Raw genomic sequence first — 23,415 nt, 5'->3', positions numbered from 1 at the left:
ATACCCTTATCATTTAAGTTGAGGGTATTAGCAAAGCAGGTTTCACAGGATTTTATACATTCTTTCTTAGGCCTGATCACCCCCAGGGAACTGCATAGGGCCACACCCACCTCTGGCATTGTTTCAGGCTTAAATCAGGTGGGGGAAGTAAGCCAGCCAAGAGATTAAGAGACTTCTTGCAGACAGAATGAGGACTCAGGCTATGTCAAAGCTGAGAGGTGAGGGTTCACCCCCCGCCCTTTTTCTATAGCCCCCCAAGTCCTTCCCTGAGGGCCCTCTCAAGACCATGCCTGTCTTAGGTCATCCCTCCCTTCAGGAATCTTACCCGTCATTGGCTAGTTGGTCATCCACTGGGGTCCAGGCAGGGTGAAGTAAAGGGGGCAGAGGCACCCCCCACCCCCAGCCAGAGAGATAAGCTTTGCCTCCTTAGTGGCTTAGGGTCCCAAAGTCTCTCAGTCAGTCTTAGCCATGGGGGGTTACAGCTTCTGAAACCAGACAGGGTGGTTCCAAACAGTTATCAGCCGACATGGTACTCTTTGATGTTAATGTGCATTTTAAAATTATGACCGTGACTGAATTTCCCCTCATATGTTTATTTCTTCTTTTGTGAATTTTCTGTTTATGTCTTATTGTCTATTTTTAAAAGCAAATATAGTCATCTTTTTCTAATTGACTTACAAAAGAACTTTATATATTAAAGAGATTTACTCTATGTCTGTTTTAAATACTTTCAGTAATGGTCAGTCTAATTTGGCTTTTATCCATCTGAAGGTCTGGGACATGCCCTCTTACTGGAGAGAATACCATATTGTCTCACTTGGCCGCATTGCTCTGGCTCTTAGTGAGAGTGAGCTGGGGCAACTGGATCTCAGTTCCATTGACACTGTGGCTTCCCTAAGTCAGCAGTCAGAGTGGACCTCAGGACAGGTAGGTAGATGCTGCTGGATCTTTTCAATGTTCCATCATCACTGTCATTTTTTAGTCTGTTTCTATTTAGTATTTTTTCTCCGAATTGTGCATCATATTTTCTTATTTGCAAGCCTAATAATGTTGACTGGCTGATGGGCATTGTGAACTTTATATTTTTGAGAGCTTGATTTAGTTATACTCCTTTGAAAACTATTGGGCTTTGTTCTGGCATACATTTAAGTTACCTTCAGATCAGTTTGATTTGGGGGGGGGGGCTTCCTTTTGAGATTGATTAGGGAGAGTGTAGAGTGACTTATTCTGTGGTTAGTTTATCCCAATGACTGAGACATGGTCCTTCTGAGAATACTACCTAATAATGCTCTGTGGATTTCAAAACCTCTCTCCTCTGGCTGGTGGGAATGTGAACTCTTTCCAGCTCCATATAAGCTCTGGGAATTGTCCACCCTACTGCTTTCTGATGCCTTGTTCTTTTATTTAAAAAATATATTTTATTAATTATGTTATTACAGTTGTCTCATTTCTCCCCCTTCACTCTCCTCCAACCTGTACTCCCCTACAACACACATTCCCCCCCTTTAGTTCATGGCCATGTGTCATACTTATAAGTTCTTTGGCTTCTACATTTTCCATACTGTTCTTGCCCTCCCCCTATCTATTTTCTACCTACCATCTATGCTACTTGTGCTCTGTACCTTTTTCCCCTCTTTCCTCCTCCCACTCCCCTGTTGCTAACCCTCCATGTGATCTCCATTTCTGTGGTTCTGTTCCTGTTCTAGTTGTTTGCTTACTTTTTGTTTTAGGTGTGGTTGTTAATAATTGTGAGTTTGCTGTCATTTTACTGTACATGATTTTTGCCTTCTTTTTCTTAGATAAGTCCCTTTAACATTTCATATACTAAGGGCTTGGTGATGATGAACTCCTTTAACTTGACCTTATCTGAGAAGCACTTTATCTCCCCTTCCATTCTAAAGGAAAGCTTTGCTAGATAGAGCAATCTTGAATGTAGGTCCTTGCCTTTCATGACTTGGAATACTTATTTCCAGCCCCTTCTTGACTGTAAGGTCTGTTTTGAGAAATCAGCTGACAGTCTGATGAGAAACTCCTTTGTAGGTTACTGTCTCCTTATCTCTTGCTGCTTCTAGGATTCTCTCCTTCATTTTTACCTTGGCTAATGTAATTATGATGTGCCTTGGTGTATTTCTCCTTGGATCCAACTTCTTTGGGACTCTCTGAGCTTCCTGGACTTCCTGGAAGTCTATTTCCTTTGCCAGAATGTTCTCCTTTTCTCCTTTATTATTTGTTCAAATAACTTTTCCACTTGTTGCTTTTCCTCTTCTCCTTCTGGTATCCCTATAATTCGGATGTTGGAATGTTTAAAGTAGTCCTGAAGGTTTGTAAGCCTCTCATTTTTTGGAACTCTTGTTTCTTCATTCTTTTCTGATTGGATGTTTCTTCCTTCTGATCCACTCCATTGGTTTGAGTTCCAGTTTCCTTCCCTTCACTGTTGGTTTCCTTTATTTGACTTTTCATAACCTTCACTGTTTCCTCTTATTTTGCAACCATACTGAACCAATTCTGTGAGCATCCTGATTACCAGTGTTTTGAACTGTGCACCTGATAAGTTGGCTATCTCTTTGTTGCTTAGTTGTATTTGTTCTAGGGCTTTGATCTGTTCTTTCATTTGGGCCTTTTTTTTTTTTTTTTTGGTCTCAGCGCATCTGTTACATAGTGAGGAGTGGAACCTTAGGTGTTCACCAGGGCGGGTCAACCCAGTCACTGGGTTGTGACGCTGTATGTGGGGCAGGGGTCTAAGAGGGTACAATGGCGCTTGCTCCGCTCTCTGCCGGATTTCAGTCACTTCCCCCACTTCACACGAGTAAATTGGTCCCTTCTGGTGCTGATTCCCATGTGGGTGGGTTTGTGTATGTTCTAGGACCCTGTAGGTCTCTCTAATGAACTCTCCTGTGAGGCTGTGAGTTTCTCTTAGCACCTCAATCCCCACAGGCATTTTCAGTTAGTAGTTTGAGGCTTTATTTCCCCATGCTGGGACCCTGGGTTGTGCGGTCTGTCTCACTCTCCAGTTTGGCCTGGTTTATCTGTGCATGAAGGTGGTGCATGAATGTGGTGCACGAATGTGGTGCACGAATGTGGGACCAGCTGGTCTTCCAGCTTCCCTGTGTGTCACGCCCTTCCATAATCCGCCACATCACTGGGTCCGCCAGCCACCGCTTTGCCACAACCCCTCTCCACCCGGCTGCCCAACTCTGCCCCACTTACCAGTCTGGATGAGTATGTCTACCTTAACTCCTTGGTTGTCGGGCTTCCATACAGTTCAATTTTCTGCCAGTACTGGTTGTTTTTTTTGTTTCTAAATTGTTGTCCTTATTTTGGTTGTGCATGGAGAGGCACAGTGTGTCTACCTACGCCTCCATCTTGGCTGGAAGTCTGATGATGCCTTGTTCTAATACTTACGTGTAGTTTTACTTCCGGCCTGCGTAGGTTAGTTCTCAGTCAGACTCGAGAAAACCTCCCTGCAGATTTTTGGAGTGAGCTCTGTCTGTGCGCATTTTTCTCTCCAGTACTTTCCTGCAAATTATAGATTCCCTGACCTCTCTGAACTTGGGCCCCTCTGTATCCTCAACTTCACTGGACCACTGGGATTGTTTGGGTTCCCTTTTCTACTCCATGGCCTAGAAACAGCCTCTGGGCATTGAGCAAGAGCAATTTTAGGGTTCGCCTTATTTGTTTTCCTTTTTTCAGGAATATAGTTCTGTGCTCCTTGTTATCCAATGCTGTGCTCCTTGTTGTCCTGTAATTTGTTCAGTTTTCTTTCTGTTTTTTGTTTGTTTGTTTGTTTGTTTTTGTTTTTGTGGGAGGACAATTCATCCTTCATGTACTAAATAAGATCTCTTCAGAATTTGTTCCAATTGGGAGGGAAGTTAATCCATTACAATGCTAGAAAGGGGGATCTTAGCTATTCTGTGTTATCTGCATTCTCAGGCAGCCCTCCTCAGTAGTCTTTAGCACTAGGCTTACATATGAGTTAATTAGAAATCCCACAAAAATTTTCTCTTTCTCATTAATATTTGGGAAAGTCCCAGCATTGATTGCGATGGTGTAATTGCCTCTCCTGAACAGTCACTCTGGTCATTGTAGAATATGTTGGTCAGTCAGGGAGTGGAGTCCATCTTACCATGTGCATATGTTCTAGAATGAGAAATGGTATATGGTATGCTGCATAAAGGTCCCCAAAGGTGTCCACATCCTAATCCCTAGAACCTGTTAGTTTATATAGCAAGAGGAATTTTGCAGATATGATTAATTTAAGGATTTTGAGATGGGAAGTTATACTAGATTATCCAGTGATCCCAAAGTAAGCATAAGGGTTCTTTTAAAAGGAGGCAGGAGGCCACAGAGACAGAGGTGATCTGACAATGGAAGCAGAGGGACACACAGAGATCTGAGGGTTCTGTGCTGCTGGTTTGAGGATGGCTATGAGCAAAAGAGTGCAGATAGCCTTTAGAAGCTAGTAAAAACAAGGAAACAAATTACCTGTAGAGCTTCCAGGAAGAATACACACTGCTGACCCATTTTAGGACTTAATGACCTCCAGAACTGTAAGAGAATATAATGTGTTGTGTTAACCCACTGAATTTGTGGTATTGGGTTGGCCAAAAAGTCCATATGTTTTTTTTCCATAACATAAAAAACTTTTTTCATTTTCACCAATAACTTTATCAATTTGGATATTTTGATTATGTCAGCTGTTACCTGCATGGTATAATGTTTATTGTTTTCAATGTCTCAATTTCATTGCTATCAACTTCAACTGGTCTATCCGACTGTGGAGCATCATCCAGCAAGAAATCTCCAGCACAAAACTCTGCAAACTGCCTTTGACACATTTTATCAGCCACAGCTCCATACACTGCACAGTTTTACCTTTCTTGAAATAATAAAGCATAATATGCCAAAATGTTGCTTATTTTCTTTCATCTTTAATATTAAAATGGCTGCACAAAAATTCACCAATTTTGATGTTTTTTAAATGCATGCTGATATTAAACCTGTCACAATACAATCTAACAAAATTTTTTCAAATGAAGCTAAAGACAACTAAGTGCTACTAGAGCCATCATACAGGAAAAAAACAACAACAACGAAATTTTTGGCCAACCCAATAATTTGTTAGACTGGTCAAAGGTATGGTGTCATCGAAGAAAGGAAGAATGGATGCTGGGTAGGCAAACCAATGCATGTCCCCCACTCTCACGAACTTGTGTACTCAGGATCGCCATGCCGTGTACCTCCGAGCAGCACCATTCAAACTGGACACAGTATGAATTGTGTCCCCTGGAGCTGGGCAATGTGGAGTATGGGCCACAAGGATTAAATAACTTTATACAGCCCTGGCTGGTGTGGCTCAGTGGATTGAGTGTCAGCCTATGAACCAAGGGGTCACTGGTTCAATTCCCAGTCAGGGCACATGCCTGGGTTGTGGGCCAGGTTCCCAGTAGGTGTTCATGAGAGATAACCACACATTGATGTTTCTCTTCCTCTCTTTCTTCCTCCCTTCCCCTCTCTGTAAATAAATAAAATCTTTAAAAAAAGTTAATACATGTGAAACACTTTGAACAATACCTGATATGTAACATTCAATAAAAGTTAATGGTTTTCATTGTTATCATTGTTATATTCATGACCATCATCATCACAGTTTCTCTTCCTGGCATTTACCCTTCATTTGAAGGGTTTCCTCATTTGCGAGGTTAGACCCAGAAATCTGAGGTGCTCTCCATTCTTGTGTTCTATAGTCCTGGGGCTCTAAGACTGCTTTTTTGACTGGTTTGAGAAGTGCTACATCACATTTCCTATATTAAAAACCATTCTATTCACAATCTGGGAGAAAACAAAACATACCCAACTTGGAAGCTAGAGTATCTCTTTCCTTTTACAGCAATTTTAATTTCCATGGGTGTCAGTGAGATTTGTCAATATATTTGAAGAAGATATGAAAACCTAACACTTGCATATATCATTTGCACTCAGTTCCTCAAATTTAATTCCCAATCAAATCCTTAAATGTATGTTTCTAGATTAATAGACCTGGTGGAACTACATTAACAGAGAGTTCAGTTTAAAAACCAGTATAAAAAAAAGAACCTATTCTAGAAGCCAGCAGGATGAACAGAGAGATTAAAAGTTACAGTTATTCGTTTTCAGTGGTTATTATTGCCTAAAAGTGTTAGTATTAATTGTCTTGGAGTCATTGCAGATACACTGGTCCAGTCATTCAATTAAACATATGTTGGCTTGTTACCTGGCAGGCTGAGCTTGCATTTTTCAGGTTCCAGTGACAAGGACAATTTCACACCAGGAAGACAAACAATCCAGTTAAAAAATGGGCAAAGGACCTGAACAGACACCTCTCTAAAGAGAATATACAGATGGACCAAAGATATATGAAAAAATGCTCAACATCATTAGCCATCAGAGAGATACAAATTAAAACCACAATGAGATATCACCTGATACCTGTCAGAGTGGCTGCTATTGATAAATCAACTATCAGTGCTAATGAGGATGTGGAGAAAAAAATGCAGTGGTGGAAATACAGATTAGTGTAGCCATGTGGAAAACAGTATGGAGTTTCCTCAAAAAATAAAAAGTAGAACTGCCTTTTGACCCAGCAATTCCACTTCTGGGAGTATATCCTAAGAATCCCACCGAGTTGAAAAAATATATGCACCACTATGTTCATAGCAGCATTGTTTACAATAGTCAAGATCTGGAAACAGCCCAAGTGCCCATCTTGGGCTGATGAGTGGATAAAAAGAGTGGCAGTACGTTTACACAGTGGAATACTATGTGGCAGTAAAAAAAGAAGGAAATCTTAGCTTTTGTGACAGCATGGATGGATCTGGAATATACCTGACTGAGTGAAATAAGCCAGTCAGAGAAAGACAAATGCCGTGTAATATCAATTATATGTGGAATCTACTGAACAAAATAGATTGCTGAACAAAGTAGAAACAGAGGCATGGACACATGAAACAGACTGACATCTGTCAGAGGGGAATGGGGCGGGGACTAGATGAAAGAAGGTGAAGGGATTAGCCAAAGAACATGCTTGTATAACCCATGGAGACAGACAACAGTGTGGTGATGACGAGAGGGAGGGTGGCAGGGGTCATTTGGAGGTGGGCCAAGGTGGTGCAGAAAATTGAGACATTTATAATAGTGTCAACATAAAAATAAAGAAAAAATACCTCATCTTCAAAGTAATTTTATTTGAATTTTATTTTTGCACTTTCATTTTAAAATAGGCATGCCTGGTATCTGGGGAAGCACATATTGCTATGAATCAACTAGTGAAACCTGATTGTGAAGACTTAATAAAAAGAGTTCATTTCCATCTTTTCTCCAACTTGAGTGTCTTCACTGGCTAAGAACACAGGCTATGGAGTCAGACTGCTTGAGTTTTAATTCTAGGACCATTGCTTACTAGCTATGTAACCTTGGCTTTGTTTCTTAACCTCTTTGTGCCTCAGCTTCCTCATCTGTGAAATAGGGATGCTATTAATACTCCATATGGTAGTTGTGATGACTAGACAGGGTGGTACATTTGAAGTGCTGGCAGAAAGTAGGCGTTCAGTATTATTAGCTATTATTTTCAGTGCATATTAAGTGCCAAAAACATTGAAGTCTGAGTGTGGTGTTACTGAAATTCCTCTGTGGAACCTGTGAGCTTGGTAATCATTAAGGGCAGCTTTCTGAAGACACTGACCAATATGATTTGCAGAAACATGGGAAATCTCCCCAAAGCAAATCCAGTGTATGAAAGCAGCAATTGGATGTCATTGTAAAGGAGTACATGTTGCCTACCATGTACTCCTGCTCTCCTCCATGTACTTCTACAACTTCTATAGATCACTCATGCAGCTGTTCATTCATTCTTCATTTGTAAAGTACTTAGTGACTCTCTACTGTGTGCCAGGCATTGTGCTAGGTGCTGAGGATACAATAGTGAACTAGGTGGATACGGTGTGTGTCTTTGGGGATTCTACTTGGTGATACAGGCAAGAAAGGAATGGTTAAGGTAAAAAAATTTTAATTGCAATGTGTGATAAGCATAAAGTAGGCAAGGTGCTCATGGAACTAGTATGGAAGGGGCTACTTGAGATGAAGGAATCTAGGCAACCTTTGAAGAGGTAACATTTAAACAGACCAGAGAAATGGGAAAGCACCAGCCACATGAAAAGTAGAATCCCATTGCCACATAAGCACAATTTTTTTTAACACATCACAATCTTTGCCAAAACTTTCTCTCAACACTGTAATGGTGTTATTTGTGTGATGGGGATGGGCTGGTGTCAAAGGAAGATGGGAAGTTCACTATGTCCCTGTGATCATCACTCTCATTAAAGAAATGTCCATCCTTGGCTGTCTCCTCCCCACCTTTGCCTTGTGAGCTCTTATCCTCTAGTAATCTTTTGCATCTGCCATCATAATCACTGAGGGAGCCAGACTTTATCATACAATGGATTGACTTGGATCCTTTCTCAGGTGCAACATAAGATCAAATACAACAGGGCTCATTTAGTTACAAGTGGCAGAAAACCCAACTCAAAGTGGCTTTTCTTGAGGAAGAAAAGGAATTTATTGATTCCCATAGCTAAAGAGTTCAAGTGTAGAGTTCAGGTGTGGCTAGATCCAGGACCTTCAACAAATGGTGGGATTCTGTCTCCCACCATTTTTGACCCAGCTTTCACTTTGTTGGCTTTATTCAGAGGCAAGCTTTTTCCATGTGGTAGTTCTAGCAAATTCAGGTGTTTATCCTTCCCAGGTTCACTCTGGTGTAAAGAAGGCTTGGCTTTCCTAAGTATTCCAGCTAAAGTCCTGGTAGGTTTTGACCGGACCACATGTCTAGTCTAGGATCATTACTGCGGTCAGACTAAGAGATGACTTGATTAGTCAGGACCAGGCCATAGAATCACCCCTGGACCTGAGAATGCTCTCCAGGAAAGTCATGAATAATGAATGGCCACTGTGCTAGTTTCAGGAGCCCTACACATCAGCCCCCTTATATCTCTTCATTGAAGAGATCCTGTGTGGTTTTCAACGCCAAAGCATTTGATGTACTGCTCTCTGGAATGGAAGTGTAATGGGAAAACATATTTCTGTAGGATATTTTAAAAATATATTTTATCAATTATGCTATTACAGTTGTTCCATCCCCACCCCCTTTATTTCCCCTCCACCCTGCACACTCTCTACCACCCACATCCCCCAGCTCTGAGTTCAAGTCCATATCTGGGTCGTACATATCAAATCTGGGTCGTACATATAAGTTCTTTGGCTTCTCCATTTCCTACACTATTCTTAATCACTCCCCTGTCTATTTTGCACCTATCAGTTGTGCTACTTATTGTCTATACCTTTTCCTTATTTCCCTACTCTCCTACCCCACTGATGTGATCTCCATTTCTGTGATTCTATTCCTGTTCTAATTGTTTGCTTAGTTTTTTTTTAGGTTTGACTGATGATAGTTGTGAGTTTGTTGCCATTTTACTGTTCATATTTTGATCATCTTCTTTTTTAAAAAATAAGTCCCTTTGACATTACATATAATAAGGGCTTGGTACTGATGAAAATCTTTAACTTGACCTTATCTGAGAAGCACTTTATCTGCCCTTCCATTCTAAATAATAGCTTTGCTGGATAGGGTAATCTTGGATGTAGGTCCTTGCCTTTCATGACTTGGAATACTTCTTTGCAGCCCCTTCTTGCCTTCAGGGTTTCTTTTGAGAAATTAGCTGATAGTCTTATGGGAATCCTTCTGCAGGTAATTGTCCCCTTTTGTCTTGCTGCTTTTCAGATTCTCTCCTTATCTTTAATCTTGGGTAATGCAATTATGATGTGCTTTGGTGTGTGCTTCCTTGGGTCTAACTTCTTTGGGTCTCTCTGAGCTTCCTGGGCTTCCTGGAAGTCTATTTCCTTTGCTAGAATGGGGAAGTTCTCCTTCATTATTTGTTCAAACAAGTTTTCAATTTTATGCTCTTCCTCTTCCCCTTCTGGCACCCCTATGATTCAGATGTTGGAATGTTTAAAGTAGTCCTGGAGTTTCCTAAGCCTCTCTTCATTTTTTTGAATTCTTGTTTCTTCATTCTGTTCTGGTTGAATGTGTATTTTTCCTTCTGGTCCAAAACATTAATTTGAGTCCCAGTTTCCTTCCATTCACTGTTAGTTCCCTGAACATTTTCCTTTGTTTGACTTTTCATAACATTCACTGTTTCCTCATATTTTGCAACCATACTGAACAAATTCTGTGAGCATCCTGATTACTAGTGTTTTAAACTGTGCATCTCATACATTGGTTATCTCAGTCACTTAGTTGTATTTTTTTCTGGAGTTTTGATCTGTTCTTTCATTTGGGCCATTGTTTTTTGTCTCAGTGTACCTGTTACATAGTACAGGACGGAGCCTGAGGTATTCACTAGGGCAGGGGAACCCATGTCACTGCATTGTGGCACTGTATGTGGGGTAGGAGTTTGAGAGGTAACAGTGCTGCTTGCTGAGCTCTCAGCTGGCTTTCAGTCATTTCCTCTGCTACCCACAAGCAAATTGGGCCCTTCTGGTGCTGATTCCAGGGTGAGTGGTTTTGTGTACATTCTAGGACCCTGTGGGTCTCTCCAATGAACTCTCCTGTGAGGCTGGGAGTTTCTCCCGCCACATTAACCCCCACAGGTTTTTCAGTAGAGGTTTGAGGCTTTATTTCCGCACACTGGAACCCTGGGTTCCTAGGTTCTAAAGTGTGGTCTGTCTCTCTCTCCAGTTGTTCCTCCTGGTTTATTCACATGCAAATGTGTGACTGCCTGGTCCTCCAGGCACCACTCTGCCATGAGTCCTCTCTGCCCAGCTGCCCATCTCTGCTCCTCCTAACGGTCTGCATGAATGTTTATTCTTTAACTCCTTTGATGTCAGACTTCTATATAGTTCAATTTTCTGTCAGTTCTGGTTGTTTATTATTTTTAAATTTGTTGTTGTCCTTCTTTTGGTTGTGCAAGGAGGCACAGTGTATCTACCTATACCTCCATCTTGGCTGGAAGTTCAAAACTTTTCTGTAGGATCTTAGAGAAAGAAAAATTCATTCTGGCAGAGATAGTCAGTAAAGACTTAATGAAGAAGGTGACATTGGACTTGAACCCGCAAAATAAAAGGATGGTTGAATTTTAACAGTGGGAATGAAGACATGGCATTTCAGATGGAATGACTGATTTGAGCAAAGGCACAAAAGCAGAAAATTACACGGTTCTGTCAGAAAGTTGTGGAAGCAGATGCTGGAAAAGTTTGAATCTTGATGCAGAAGGACTTAACTATCCAAGCTGTCTGAAGATCATGAGTACTGAAGGAAATGAGCCAGCAGACATAGACACAAGATACTCTTCATTTAATGTTGGTGAAAGCTACAAGAGCTGCACTGTCTAAAGATACCTCTCTGGTCAGAGCACAGACTCGGAGATTAGCCAGAATGCAGTGGCTACAGTGGTTTGGAATGGGGAACGTGTGTGGAGGAGTGGAATAGGGTATCAGTTAGGAGGCCGCTGAATTATCCCCTCAGGCTTTGTGGTCTCAATCATCCCTAGAGAGTTCATCTCCTAATCTTCCTTATTTTCATAGGCTAAATCCATCCTGCAAGGATTCCTGGAGGATTCAGGCTATCGCATCCAGGATCTGAAGAGCTTCCACTTGGTAGGACTTGGTGCAACCCTATGTGACATGAATCTTACTGAAATCTCACGTATAAAGATCTCAGAATTCAGGTAACCAAAATGCTAGTGTGCAAAATGGCAAAGTGATCTGTGGGTTGTTTCTTCAGCAAGATGTCCTCTGCTTCTGATGCTTGGCCACCTTCTGATCTAAAACAGGGAGTGGGCTTGGCTGGATGTTTCTTTGATGTTGAGCTGACCTAACTTCTGCACACCGTTTTTGGCTAGAGAGTCTTCCAGGCTCACAGTATATTCCTACCCCTTAACCAGGGTGGTCATTGCCAGAATCGGGCACCTACTCTGCAGCACCCATGTCTTGGCAGAGTTCAAGAAGAAGGCAGAAGTTGTGTTTGGGGATCCCACAGAATGGTCTGGCTCTGTCTTGCAGGAACTTGGAACCATTGCAGGTAAGAAGCACCTTACACATAGCTTTCTCTCTTTTTCTGATGCTAAATCTGGGAACAGAGAAAAAAATCCTTGGTCGTGTGTAGCAAACATCTGTATAGTTACAGTAAAACTTAGATTTCAGCACACGAAGTTGCAGATGGTGGGGTTGCAAATCTGCCATTTGAATAAGCTCTCTTGGTGGTTTTGTGCACACGAAAGTGATTTAAAATGTGATTGAATTGGCTCCTAAATTGGTTTGTACACGATATGAAAATGCACCTTCTGGGTATACATTTTATTGTAGGAGACCAATCAGGGCTAATGCGACCCACATTTTTCTTTTGAGTTGATTAGGGAACTCAGTTCCTAGTGTGATTTTCAGGGCCTTCTGTAAGGAATTATGTTCACCTCAAGCATGCAGATCTGTGCATTCTGCAGCATCATTAATAAAATAAGTAGAGTTCTGCTGGTTTGAACTAAACCCTCATGTTTCCTTTTTCTCCCCAGCTGGATTAACTAAGGAAGAGCTCCGAGTGCTTGACAAGGATTTGATGCCATATTTCCAACCATCAGCAATCAGATGCCTTCCTGATGAAATATTCAAAGTAGGTCCTCATTTCCTGAAGGAGAATTGAAGCTTGACCCCATTTCATATCACAGCAGGAAGCAGATGGAAGGCCTTGTATTCTAGGGGCACAACTGGGCTTCTGCTCACAGTACCAGAGGAGAGCTGTATGCTGGCAATGGACAAGTCACAAGATACTTTCAGGATTTTTAAAGAGTTTTTCTTAAAATTTTAACTTATGTTTTAATTGTATTTATTTTTGTGGTTGCATTCTTTTCATAGTGAGTGGCACTAATTTCTATTTATGATGGTATGACAAGTTTATATTCCCTTATCCCAAACCCTCGGGGACAGCTATATTTCAGAATTTAGAATTTTCTAGATTTTAGAAAGATCACTATGTGACTGCACAGTATGGCTGTGTCTTGGGAAGTTCCTGTAAGCAAACACATTAATGTTTCTTCTAAGAAACTGGTGACAAGTCTCACTAACTGAAATAAATAGAGACTATAAATGGTTTCACATCAGTTCAGGTCAAGTTTTGCTAACAAATAAGTTTGTCTTAAACTTTAGAAACAGCTTTCCATTTGCAGACTCTTTTTGGACTTCAGAATTGCAGATGGGGAATTGTGGACCTGGATATTAACTTTCAAAATATTTTTCAGCAAAAACACTTGAATTGATTTAAAGAAAAATATTTTAAAAACCACAGCAGGACAGGTGACAAGCTACTATGGAAAAAATTGTGAGAGTGGAATTGGATCAACTGAAGTTAAGGAAGCAGGGTATCCAGTGCAAGGAAGGGGTCCTTGCTTCCCATCCATGTGCAAGATTAGAGGAGTGTTTGTCTGGGACAGCCTGCTCTGATGGGGACTGACACTAGTGTTCTTGCTTGCTGTGTAAGTCAAGAACACATCCTGTCTGCCACAACTGGATAAGACACACAAATGAGCTTAGACAGACTCCCATGATGTCACATCATTGATTTATTTCAAGACACACAGGACAGTTCCCAGCACAGAGCAGGCACAGTAGTTCCTTTGAAGAATAAATAGTCCTGAAGGCCATTGAGCTTCCCCTCTGGCGACAGGCAGCTTGGTTCTGAATGCTGGCACATTGCTGAGCACTTCCTTATAGTCTTGTTTGGAGTACAGTTTGTGGCTGCTTCCTTGCTGCAGCACTTATTCCAGAAATTCCTATTGACCACCTACATGTGGTAGGCTGAAGGCTACGTACACCTGGGCATGCAGCAGGGAAGGGGTCTAACAGTGTCTTCAGGGGCCTGGAAGATAAACTAAAGGAGTGCAGTGAGCTGGGTAGGGGTGGAAGTAAACCGGAGAGTCCTATCTAGATGGGGAGGCTTCTTCTCTATTTATTTTTTATTTTTTAATCCTCACCTGAGGATATGTTTATTGATTTTAAAGAAAGTGGAAGTGGGGTGGGGAGAGTAGAGAGAGATTGGTTTGAGAAACATCAATTGGTTGCCTCCCCTATGTGCCTCAGCCAGGGGATCAAACCTTCAACCCTTTGGTGTATAGGATGATGTTTCAATTAACTGAACCCCTGCCAGGGCTACTTCTCATGTCTGGCACATACATCAGTATAATGTGACAATGTGGGCCCAGGGTTGTTGGATCTTCCTTTTTTTTTTTTTTTTTTTTAAGAAGAAGAAGCCCTAGCTAGTGTGGCTCAGTGGATTGAGTGCAGGATTGCTGGTTCGATTTCCAGTCAGGACATATGCCAGGTCCCCAGTTGGGGGTGCATGAGAGGCAACCACACATTGATGTTTTGCTCCCTCTCTTTCTCCTTCTCTTCCCCTCTCTAAAAATAAATGAATAAAACCATTTTAAAAAAGAAGAAGTCAGAAGTCTCCATTTTCACTGTGAAATCTCCTGATAATTAAATGTTGGCAACAACTTTGAATTTGCTTTTTAAAATATAGTGCAGTAGGCCTAGAGATTCAATCTGCCTTGTGGGTGACAAGTCAGTAACATTAGAAAAATAGATAATTTTTATTATAGATTTGTTAATGGTAGGTGGAAGGTGGAAGCCAGAAGAACACCTACACTGTGCATGTGGGGTGCAGGACAGTGAGAGAAAGGAGATGATGCTGAATCTTGCAGGAGAGGTGGAGAGGGAGGAACACTGTCCAGACAGAAGGAAGAGCTTGGCAGAAGTGCTGACTCAGGGGTGCTGCACATGTAGCTGGTCATTCTCCTGAGTGAAGAGTGCTGGGGGAAGTGGCTGGAGAGATGGGCAGGGCCCAGGGCAGAGGCCTCATTGCCACATTCAGGAGGAGCTTGAGCTTTGTCCTGGAGTGAGCAGGAAAGAGTCTACATGCATCCAGGAACACATCTCCCTAGGCAGGAAAGAGGGTGAAGGAGAAGAAGAAGAGGTGATAGATTCTGACTTCCTTTCTCAGAATCTTTTGGGCCCTTAGAAAACAAACCAGATAACTTTAAAGGCCTTCCCACAAATGCAGAATCCTGCCATCCCATTTCGTTCCAGACCCACTGGAACTATTCACCAAGACCTCTGACTGAAGCGATTCCAGAAGCCTCTTGTTTAGGGTCCTCAAAGACAGTGTGCACCAAGGAATTTCCCACTTCCAGTGGGAAACATCACCAGGGCAAACATCACTAATAGATCCCACTATCTCCCTCCTCTGAGGACTCATGGTGCTTTGGCACTCATACCAAAACATCAGAATGTGCGTAGGAGATGAGTCCTCTATGCCATCCCATATCTTGTCCAAAAGCTGGGAGAGGTTATGTAGCTTGCCCAATATCACATCACTTCGGTGTAGCAGAGCTGAAACACAGACAGATTCAGCTCTGTGGCCTTTAAGTGTGCATTTTCTCTTCCACATCAGAAGCATTTAGGAGGCATTGAGCAACATTAACTCACACAGTGAGAAGTCATGGACTCCTGTTTCAACTTTCCTTTAATACTGGTTGCTTAAAGAGGAGGTCTCAATGTCTCAGTTTGGAGCTAAAATGTCTTCAACATCTCTGTGACACATTTAAATCTCCCCTTTTTTTTTAAAGGCCTCAGGTTCAGCTGTTGTTAGTGAACAAATCTAGCTAGAATTCTATAATGTTTTCATTTTTTTAAAGATTTTATTTATTATTTTTAGAGAGGGGGGAAGGGAGGGAGAAAGAAAGAAACAAGGATGCCAGAGAGAAACCTCAAGATAGGTTGTCTCTCACAGGCTCCCAAATAGGAACCTGGCCCGCAACCCAGGCATGTGCCCTGACCAAGACCTAACCGAGACCTTTTTGTTTGCAGGAGGATGCTCAACCCGCTGAGCCACACCTGTCAGCCCTGCTGTTTTTATTTCTTTTGGCTTGTTTTTAATGGTTACTGATGGCAAGTCAACCTGGTTTTCCATTTTTGGAAATTTCCATTTAAAAAATAAATTTATTTTGGTAGCGAAAATACCAAAATATCGCTACCAAAATACGATCTGACTTTTAAGGAGAAACTATAAAGATGAGAATAATAAAATGGTATATGATGGCGCTGCCCCTTTGCCCCTGCAGGAGCTCTCAGCGGATCAGATTGCCGCCTTGGGTCCCCAGAATGCCGCGGCTGTGACCCCGGCCCAGCGCGGCCAGCTCAGCGTGCCGCAACTGCAGAGCCTCCAGTGGGCACTAGATGGCGCCAAGATGCGTTTTTGGCTAGATGTGCCCCCCAGCGCCAGCCCCATGTGGACCCCCTCCTCCCATTCTCCAGGTGAGCAAGAAACCTCCCTGCCCATCCACCATTACCCATCTTGCATTCCTATCGGTTGGTCTGCTTTGCTGCGCCTGGTGTAGGAAGATTCCTAAGATTCAAGTTGGGGTCTCTGACAGTCAATGGAATTCTGTCTTCAGAGAAAAATCCAAAGACTTTACTAAACATGTATACATGGCTCTCAACTCTGGCTGCACTTAAAAGTCACCTGGGGGCCCTTTAAAAACCTCCAGTTTTGCAGGCCCCACCCAGAACCTATTGTATCAGTCTCTCAGGACTAAATTCATTTCACTGATTCTTTTTTGCCTCCTCCTTCCTTCTCACTGTGCAGTGTTAATTAATAAATCTAACCAATATATATTAGACACCTACTATGTGCCAGGCCTGCTGTAGGGGCTGGGAACAAAGAGGTGAGCAAGACAGGCCCAGCTGTCTTGTGAATGAACAAGATGATTTCGTAGCTGGTAAGAGCAGGGAAGGAAAGAAGCCAGGGAGGTGAGATGACTGAGGGTGGAGCTAAGAAGGGCATAGGGATATGTGGTTTTCCTCCCCCTTTTTCCTCCTTGCCTTTCTTACTCCTCCCCTCCTTTTCCCTGACTCTCACACTTCTTTGTGATTCCTTCTGTCTTTAGTGAACAGCATCTTTGGGCTAAGATGTGGGGAGACAGTTGTGAACAAACCACAATTGTCCTCCATCCTCACTGAGTATAGGGGCAAGGGGAGAATACATATCCAGGTGATCCTGAGGCAGTATGACAGGTGCTATGATGGGAAAACAGCACTGAGGGGACATGGGAGCCGTAGCTGACCTAGGCTCAGGGGGAACTGGGCAGTTGCCTGGGAAGTCTCTCAAAGACAGTGATGTCTAAACTCCACCCAAGGTGGGGAGAAGATGGACTCAGCCAGGTGTTCCAAAGGACACAGGAGGGTGTCTGAGGTAGAGGGAACAGTGTGAGTAAATACCCAGAGAACAAAGAGAACTTGGTATTTAAACCTCCACTATACCTTTAACAGTGCCAATGTAAGAAATGTTCAAACCTGTAGAGAACTTTTATGAGCTTATTTGAGCCCAGCTGATGACAACTGCTGGGAAGCAAAATCTCAACAAATTGAGAAAATGCTCCAGAGAATGGCAGTTTTGCACCTTATTATACATCAAGGAGAAGACGTAAGGGGGTTACATGAAATTCATTGGTGGTAGATTAGGGAGGCAGGAGAAAGCAAAGTGGGGAAATTTCTGAGATTACATAAAGACTAAAACAGATAGACACCTACTTCTTTTAATTTTTTTATCCTCACCCAAGGATATTTTTTTTATTGTTTTTAGAGAGAGAGAGTAAGGGAGAGAGAGAAGTATCAATGGCCACTTCCCCTACACGTCTGGACCAGGGATCATACACACCTGGACCAGGGATCAGACCTGCAACCGAAGCATGGATCCTCACATGGAATCGAACCTGCAACCTTTTAGTTACAGGAGACTGCTCCAACCAGCTGAGCCACACCTGCCAGAGCAACACATACTTTTCTTTTACACTTGTGGTTATAGAATAGTTAACAGTGAATAATCAACATAATAATAATAACAATGAGGTATTTTGTGGTCTCTTTGGGTGTGATGGTTGTGCTTTGAGGGGCCTAGAAAAAAGAAATTACTTTGATATTCCAAAGGTATGTTATCCTAGATGCAAAAAGACAATAGACAGGCTCAGTTAAGGTAAAGACTGACCTTTGCCAAGGAAGATAATAGCCTAGGACACGACTACCTGTGCTGAACTGCTTTTAGTTAGGAGGTTTTAATTTCAGACCATCCTATGTGGTTACTTTGGTCTCTGAGTTTGTAAGCCCACCATGCAGGCCTCCCTTGAGCTTATCAGATTTAGTATGTGGCCCCTTTTTGTCCACACTAGCCTTCGGTTTGAGATGGCAAATTAGAGGACCCCCAATTTCTGCTGCTACCAGTGACCAGAGATGGTACTAATAAACAGGAGTCATGCCTTTTGATTTACTGTGATTATTTTAAAATTTTTTCATTAGCACTGTCTGGTGTGGTTTAGTTGGTTAGAGCGTCAACCTATAATATAAGGGTTGCAGATTAAATTTCCAGTCAGGGCATGTACCTAGGTTGGGGGTTTGTTCTCTGGCCTGGGTGTGTACAGGAGGCAACCTGTTGATGCTTCTCTCTTGCATGAATGTTTCTCTTTTTTCCTTCCTCTTTCTCTAAAAGCAATGAAAAAAATGTCCTCTGGTGAGGATAAAACATACACATGCAAATCCCCACAAAATCTCTTCATTAAAATATATTGTGTATATATTTGGAAATTATTTTTAAATGTTGTAGTGTGTATAATACACACAATAGATAACATACATGGTTCACAACATGTAAGGTCTGAAAAGGGATGCAGTGACATCTCCCTTGGTCCCCTGCCCCCAAGTCACCTAGTTCCCTTCTCCAGAGGCAGTCAGTGTTACCAGCCTCTTGTGCGGTTTACCCAGAGATATTTCTAGATTATCTCTGCACTTTGATAGAAGCTTATTATATACTTCATTCTAGGTCTTGCATTTTTTACCTAACAATGTAAGGAGAATGTTGGAGACTGTTCCATGTCTGTACATAGAGCTGTTCTACTGATGGCTTTCTGGCTGCCATAACTTTATTTAACTAGATCTCTGTAGATAGACACATCAGTTTCTGTTTTTGTTTTTCACTGTTACAAAGAACATGGCAGCATCTGTTCAAGTTTTCTGCAGGATAAACTCTTCGAGTGGGATAGACAGGGCAGAGGGTTTGTGCATTTGTAATACTAAGGGATATTGCCACATCCCTTGCAGAGAAGCGGAGGGGCAGTGCCAATTTTCCCTTAAACCAGTAGGGTCAGAAAGTAGCTAGGGCACCTTAAAAAGGTGTTCCCGTAAGTCCTCAGCTAGGAACAACCCTAGATGCCTTTCTCTCTCCATTCATCCCTCAGGCCTGAGCAGGCTGACAGTGGGTGGACCCTTCTGTGGGCCAGGACTTTAATCTTTTGTTTCATAAACATACTCTATAATTGGAATCACCTGGGATCGATGCTTAAAATTCAGATTCCTGGGCCTGTCCCAGACCTGCTGAATCTGAATCTGTAGGGGAGGATCCTGGAACTCGATTTTAACCAGCTCCCCAGGTGACTCATTTGATGGAGGCAGCTCTGGTACTGCTGATTCCCACAATCTTAGTTAATTCTCACCACCCCAACCTCTTATTTGGGGTCATCACTCCCACCTAAGAGAGCACAGCAAGATTTGGCAGGTCAAATGAGTGGCTCCAGAGGGGGCCAACCCAGGGAGTTGGATAAAATGTATCCATCCTCACCGGCTGTGGAGACCCCCCTGTGTACTTTCTTGTGCTTCCTTTCAGGAGTCTCCATTCCCCTGAGTCTTTGGCCTGGCTGCCTGTTGCTGGTTCTAGTGCCCCAGCTCATGCGGTGAGTGGCCAGCACACATCACCCTCCAGTGCCGAAGCTGCTGGCTGAAGACCTTGACCTGAGACCAGAGCCAGGAGACCAGGGCCTTGAAACTGAAAAGTCACGAAAAAGAAGAAAAATTATGAACAATCATCTTGCAAGTTCTTAAGCTGCCTTGTGCACACAGCTGAGACACATCCTCTGCTCCGTTTCAACCTCTCTTGTTTTCCAGCCTAGAGACAGAAGCTGTTCAGGAAGGGGGGTGGGTGGTTCTGTCAACTGTATGAGGACCTTGCATACAAGCTACTGCCCTTTCTTCAGAGAGAGGCCAGAGCAATGGGTTCAGGCAAAAGCATCACTTTACCCAGGTTTCTACTGATGGTTTCTACTCTGCCTTAATTTCCCTTCCTCAGAGCTACAGGCTACATTGGATTTCTTCTTAGACATGTAGCAGAGCTGAAATAAATGAATCCGTCACAGGAAGCCAATATTCCTGCCTGATTGCTGGGACTAATTGATGTACTGGTGGGCATTTCATTGCTTGGGAATTAAAACATTTAACATGGCTCAACATTAAATCAGTTTTTAAACACATTTTCCAGACACCTTCCATTTCACTAGGAGTCAGCTGAATGGATGGCTGTTATCAGTGAAGCTTTCCCAAAATTCCTTTTTTGGTGGACATGGTGGCTCTTTCTGTTTCAAGTTGCTCTGGGCTTTGGGGATGGGTTGAAATAAAAGAAAATACATTGTGGAAGTTAGTCACCCATGTGATTATGGCACAGCAGAGCAGACACAGCCCACTGGCCCAATCCTTTTGGAGGCTGGGATAGAGTTACTTCTGGAAATTTGCAGGACACTCTTGGCCTTCGGCTCAGGGAAACAAAACTCAGGAAGGGGCGACAGCAGTGGTGCTTTGCCACCTCCCATGTGTTGTGCCTTCTTAAAGACAGCCATCAAAGTTGTTTCACAGCATTCCGTACGTAGCAAGTCAGGCATCCTGGGTTCTCCTCCTGCGCACACCTGGCGGTAAGAAGAAAACCTGCTTGAGTTTCCAAACTCTCCAATGTTCCCTAAGAGGTGGGTGGATTTTTAAAAGTAGCGAGGTAGGTGTTATAGAGACTGGCATTTTCTCATATGTCACAGGTGGTTATGACAAGAAATTAAGAGACTGGGGTTTGGAAGATGTGGCATTGCAGGTATTGTTAGTGTAGGGAGCTAGATAGTAATAAAGGAAGGGAGCAAAGGGAATCAGACATTAGGAAGCCTAATAAACTCAGAAGCTACAACTTCACATACTGCCTAGAGGATCACAGCATTGCCCCGCCAAGGGTGTTAACACCCCTCCCTCCCTGGTGTAGGGAGAAAGGACTAGTTTCTCAATCTTCCTGAGGAACTGCTGGCCTGGTAGCCAATAGTTGAGGGAAGGAGAAGAGGAAAGGCCTCTGCCGGGCGCATGCCCAGTAGAAGCCAAGATGGCGCAAGGGGTGGTGCTTCCACTTTGAGGCATGCGCAGTGGGAGCCATGATGGCCACGGTAGAAGCCTCTCAGTTTAGACTGGGCAAAGGATCGGATTGGATAGGGGACACAGAACCCAGGAGATCTAGGTAATGAATTGGTTAGAGAGAGGGCTCATCAGAACCTGTGAAGGATTAGGAAATTGGTTAGTTCGAAAAAGTGTCTGGTCCTGTTACAGGGTGCAGCCAAGAGGGGGGCCCAAATAGGCATTTGAAATGGGGTCCAGAACTCAAGGTGTCCAGGAGATTTTGGGATGTCTGCATTCCCCACCCCAGGGTGTGGGTTGGGGGAAGGGACAAATGAAGCAGGGCCATTGAGAGCTGTTTTGCATAGCAACAGCCTTGCAGCTAACCTCTGGGTTGGTCATTTAACATATCTATAGCCTTTGGCTGGTTGCATAGATATGTTAAGTAGCTGTGATCAGCTATAAGACAGGGGAACAGAAGTAACTTCCCCACTCAGAAGTAACTTCCCCACCTAGATGTAACTGAGGGGGGGGGGCGGGTCCCCTGAGTTACAGTGCCTGCGTGGGAGCTCAGAGAGGATTGGCTCCAGGACATGGGGCCACGCCTGCCCAGACTCCTAATGGCAGCCCAGTAAAGCTGGAAGGATACGAGTTCTGGCATGTGAAGTCGAGTGTGGGAGGGGTCGGAAATGAGGCTGCAGAGGAAGATTGGCCGCAGGGATTTAAAAACCCAGATTTGGCGGCCATTTGAGGGAGAGAATCATGCTGCTTTAGGAAGAAGAGCCATGTGCAGCCCTGGAGAGGAGAACCACGCGGCAGCCCTGAGGGAGAGAACCACGCGTCTTTAGCAGAGTGGAGACTCCCTTATCCCAGAGAGAGGGAACCACTCGGCCTGGCAGAGTGGGGACCCTCACAGCTTTAGAAGGGGGAACCACCACCTGGTTTTAGCAGAGATCCCGGTGACTCAGCCGAGGGTGCCAGGAATCCAGGGAGGTCTCCCAGTCGAGATGGAGTTCTTACTGGGAAGAACCAGATGACTGCCTAAGCCATGGACTTCTATTTCCTTTCCTGAGATACGGTACTCTGGACTGGGCAAAGGGGGAAGGAAGGAAGGACTGTGTCTGTTTATGGGTGTTTTAAGGGACTTTGGGATTTTGGTAAAGACATTAGGTCACTACTTTAAGTTAGTATAGCATTAAATAAACGTTTCCTTTCCTTTTCACGAATCTCTGGCATTGAGAGACGTCTTTCCTCTGGTGGCGGACATAACGGACCCGGGGCCTTCTTTCAATAATAGTATATCATCCCAGGCCCCCCTTGTTGTGTTCTGTAACAGTCCTTCTTGAGCTTGAGATAATATAATCAGCCTCACAAGGTTGAGCACTCACGCTCCCCCTCCAACACCGGCCCTTACACGAGGACCCAGCAGCTGCCTGCAGCCCAGCAGCTGTGCTAACTGCACAAACAAGCTAAGCTCCCAGCACGAGCCTGGAGATGGCAACACTGCATCTGCTGGAGTGGAGCCAGGAACAGACTAGGCTAGCCAAATGGGAACGGGCTGAACTGGGCTGAACCGGGCTGAACCACTAGCACAGAATTTCTGGACACTGGCTTTTGTTCTGGGCTTGGTGAAAACAAGGCTGGACTTCTTTCACTGCAGGGTGGAACTGAACCTGGGACAGTCTTTTAATTTTGCTTCTACAATAAATCTTACCACCACACCTTATCCTGCCATATGTGGGTCCCTGGAATGCTTTCCTTGTGAGTCTGTGAACCGTTACTACTGGCAACAATGTCATTTAGGCTATGATTTGGTTTTCTTTCATGGCGGGAAAATGGTGCTAATGTTGCTTCTCCAGCCAGTTGTTTATCTTGTTACAAATCACACCAGCCACCCATTTACCTGGGCTGGGCCATTTGCTTGGAGAGGGATGCTGGGAATGTGTCCCTGGGAATGTGAGAGGCTGGGAATGTGTCTGTGCTCATTTTGATCAGAAAGGCCCTCAATCTCATTCAGTATTCCCTCTGATTATCCCATTCCTTTGGATTATCCCGGCAATGACAACAAAAACAACTCTTCTTTGAGGCAAACTTCATGCTGCC

General features: G+C 43.4%; 1 protein-coding gene across 1 annotated transcript in view; it reads left to right on the top strand.

Moving 5' to 3' along the window:
- The window catches only part of OTOA (otoancorin), a 72,879-nt gene extending 51,676 nt beyond the window's left edge, over positions 1-21,203 (top strand). The window contains 6 exon segments of the mRNA XM_036021388.1: positions 772-927; positions 11,611-11,753; positions 11,970-12,106; positions 12,594-12,691; positions 16,194-16,386; positions 19,784-21,203. Of these exon segments, the coding sequence (XP_035877281.1) occupies positions 772-927; positions 11,611-11,753; positions 11,970-12,106; positions 12,594-12,691; positions 16,194-16,386; positions 19,784-19,854 (798 nt within the window). The 3' untranslated portion in view covers positions 19,855-21,203.
- Positions 21,204-23,415: the final 2,212 nt, after the last annotated feature.

This window comes from Phyllostomus discolor, chromosome 3 (assembly GCF_004126475.2).
Source record: "Phyllostomus discolor isolate MPI-MPIP mPhyDis1 chromosome 3, mPhyDis1.pri.v3, whole genome shotgun sequence".
NCBI lineage: Eukaryota > Metazoa > Chordata > Mammalia > Chiroptera > Phyllostomidae > Phyllostomus > Phyllostomus discolor.
The sequence above is the reverse complement of the archived record's forward strand: the minus strand, read 5'-3'. Positions and strand labels throughout refer to the sequence as shown.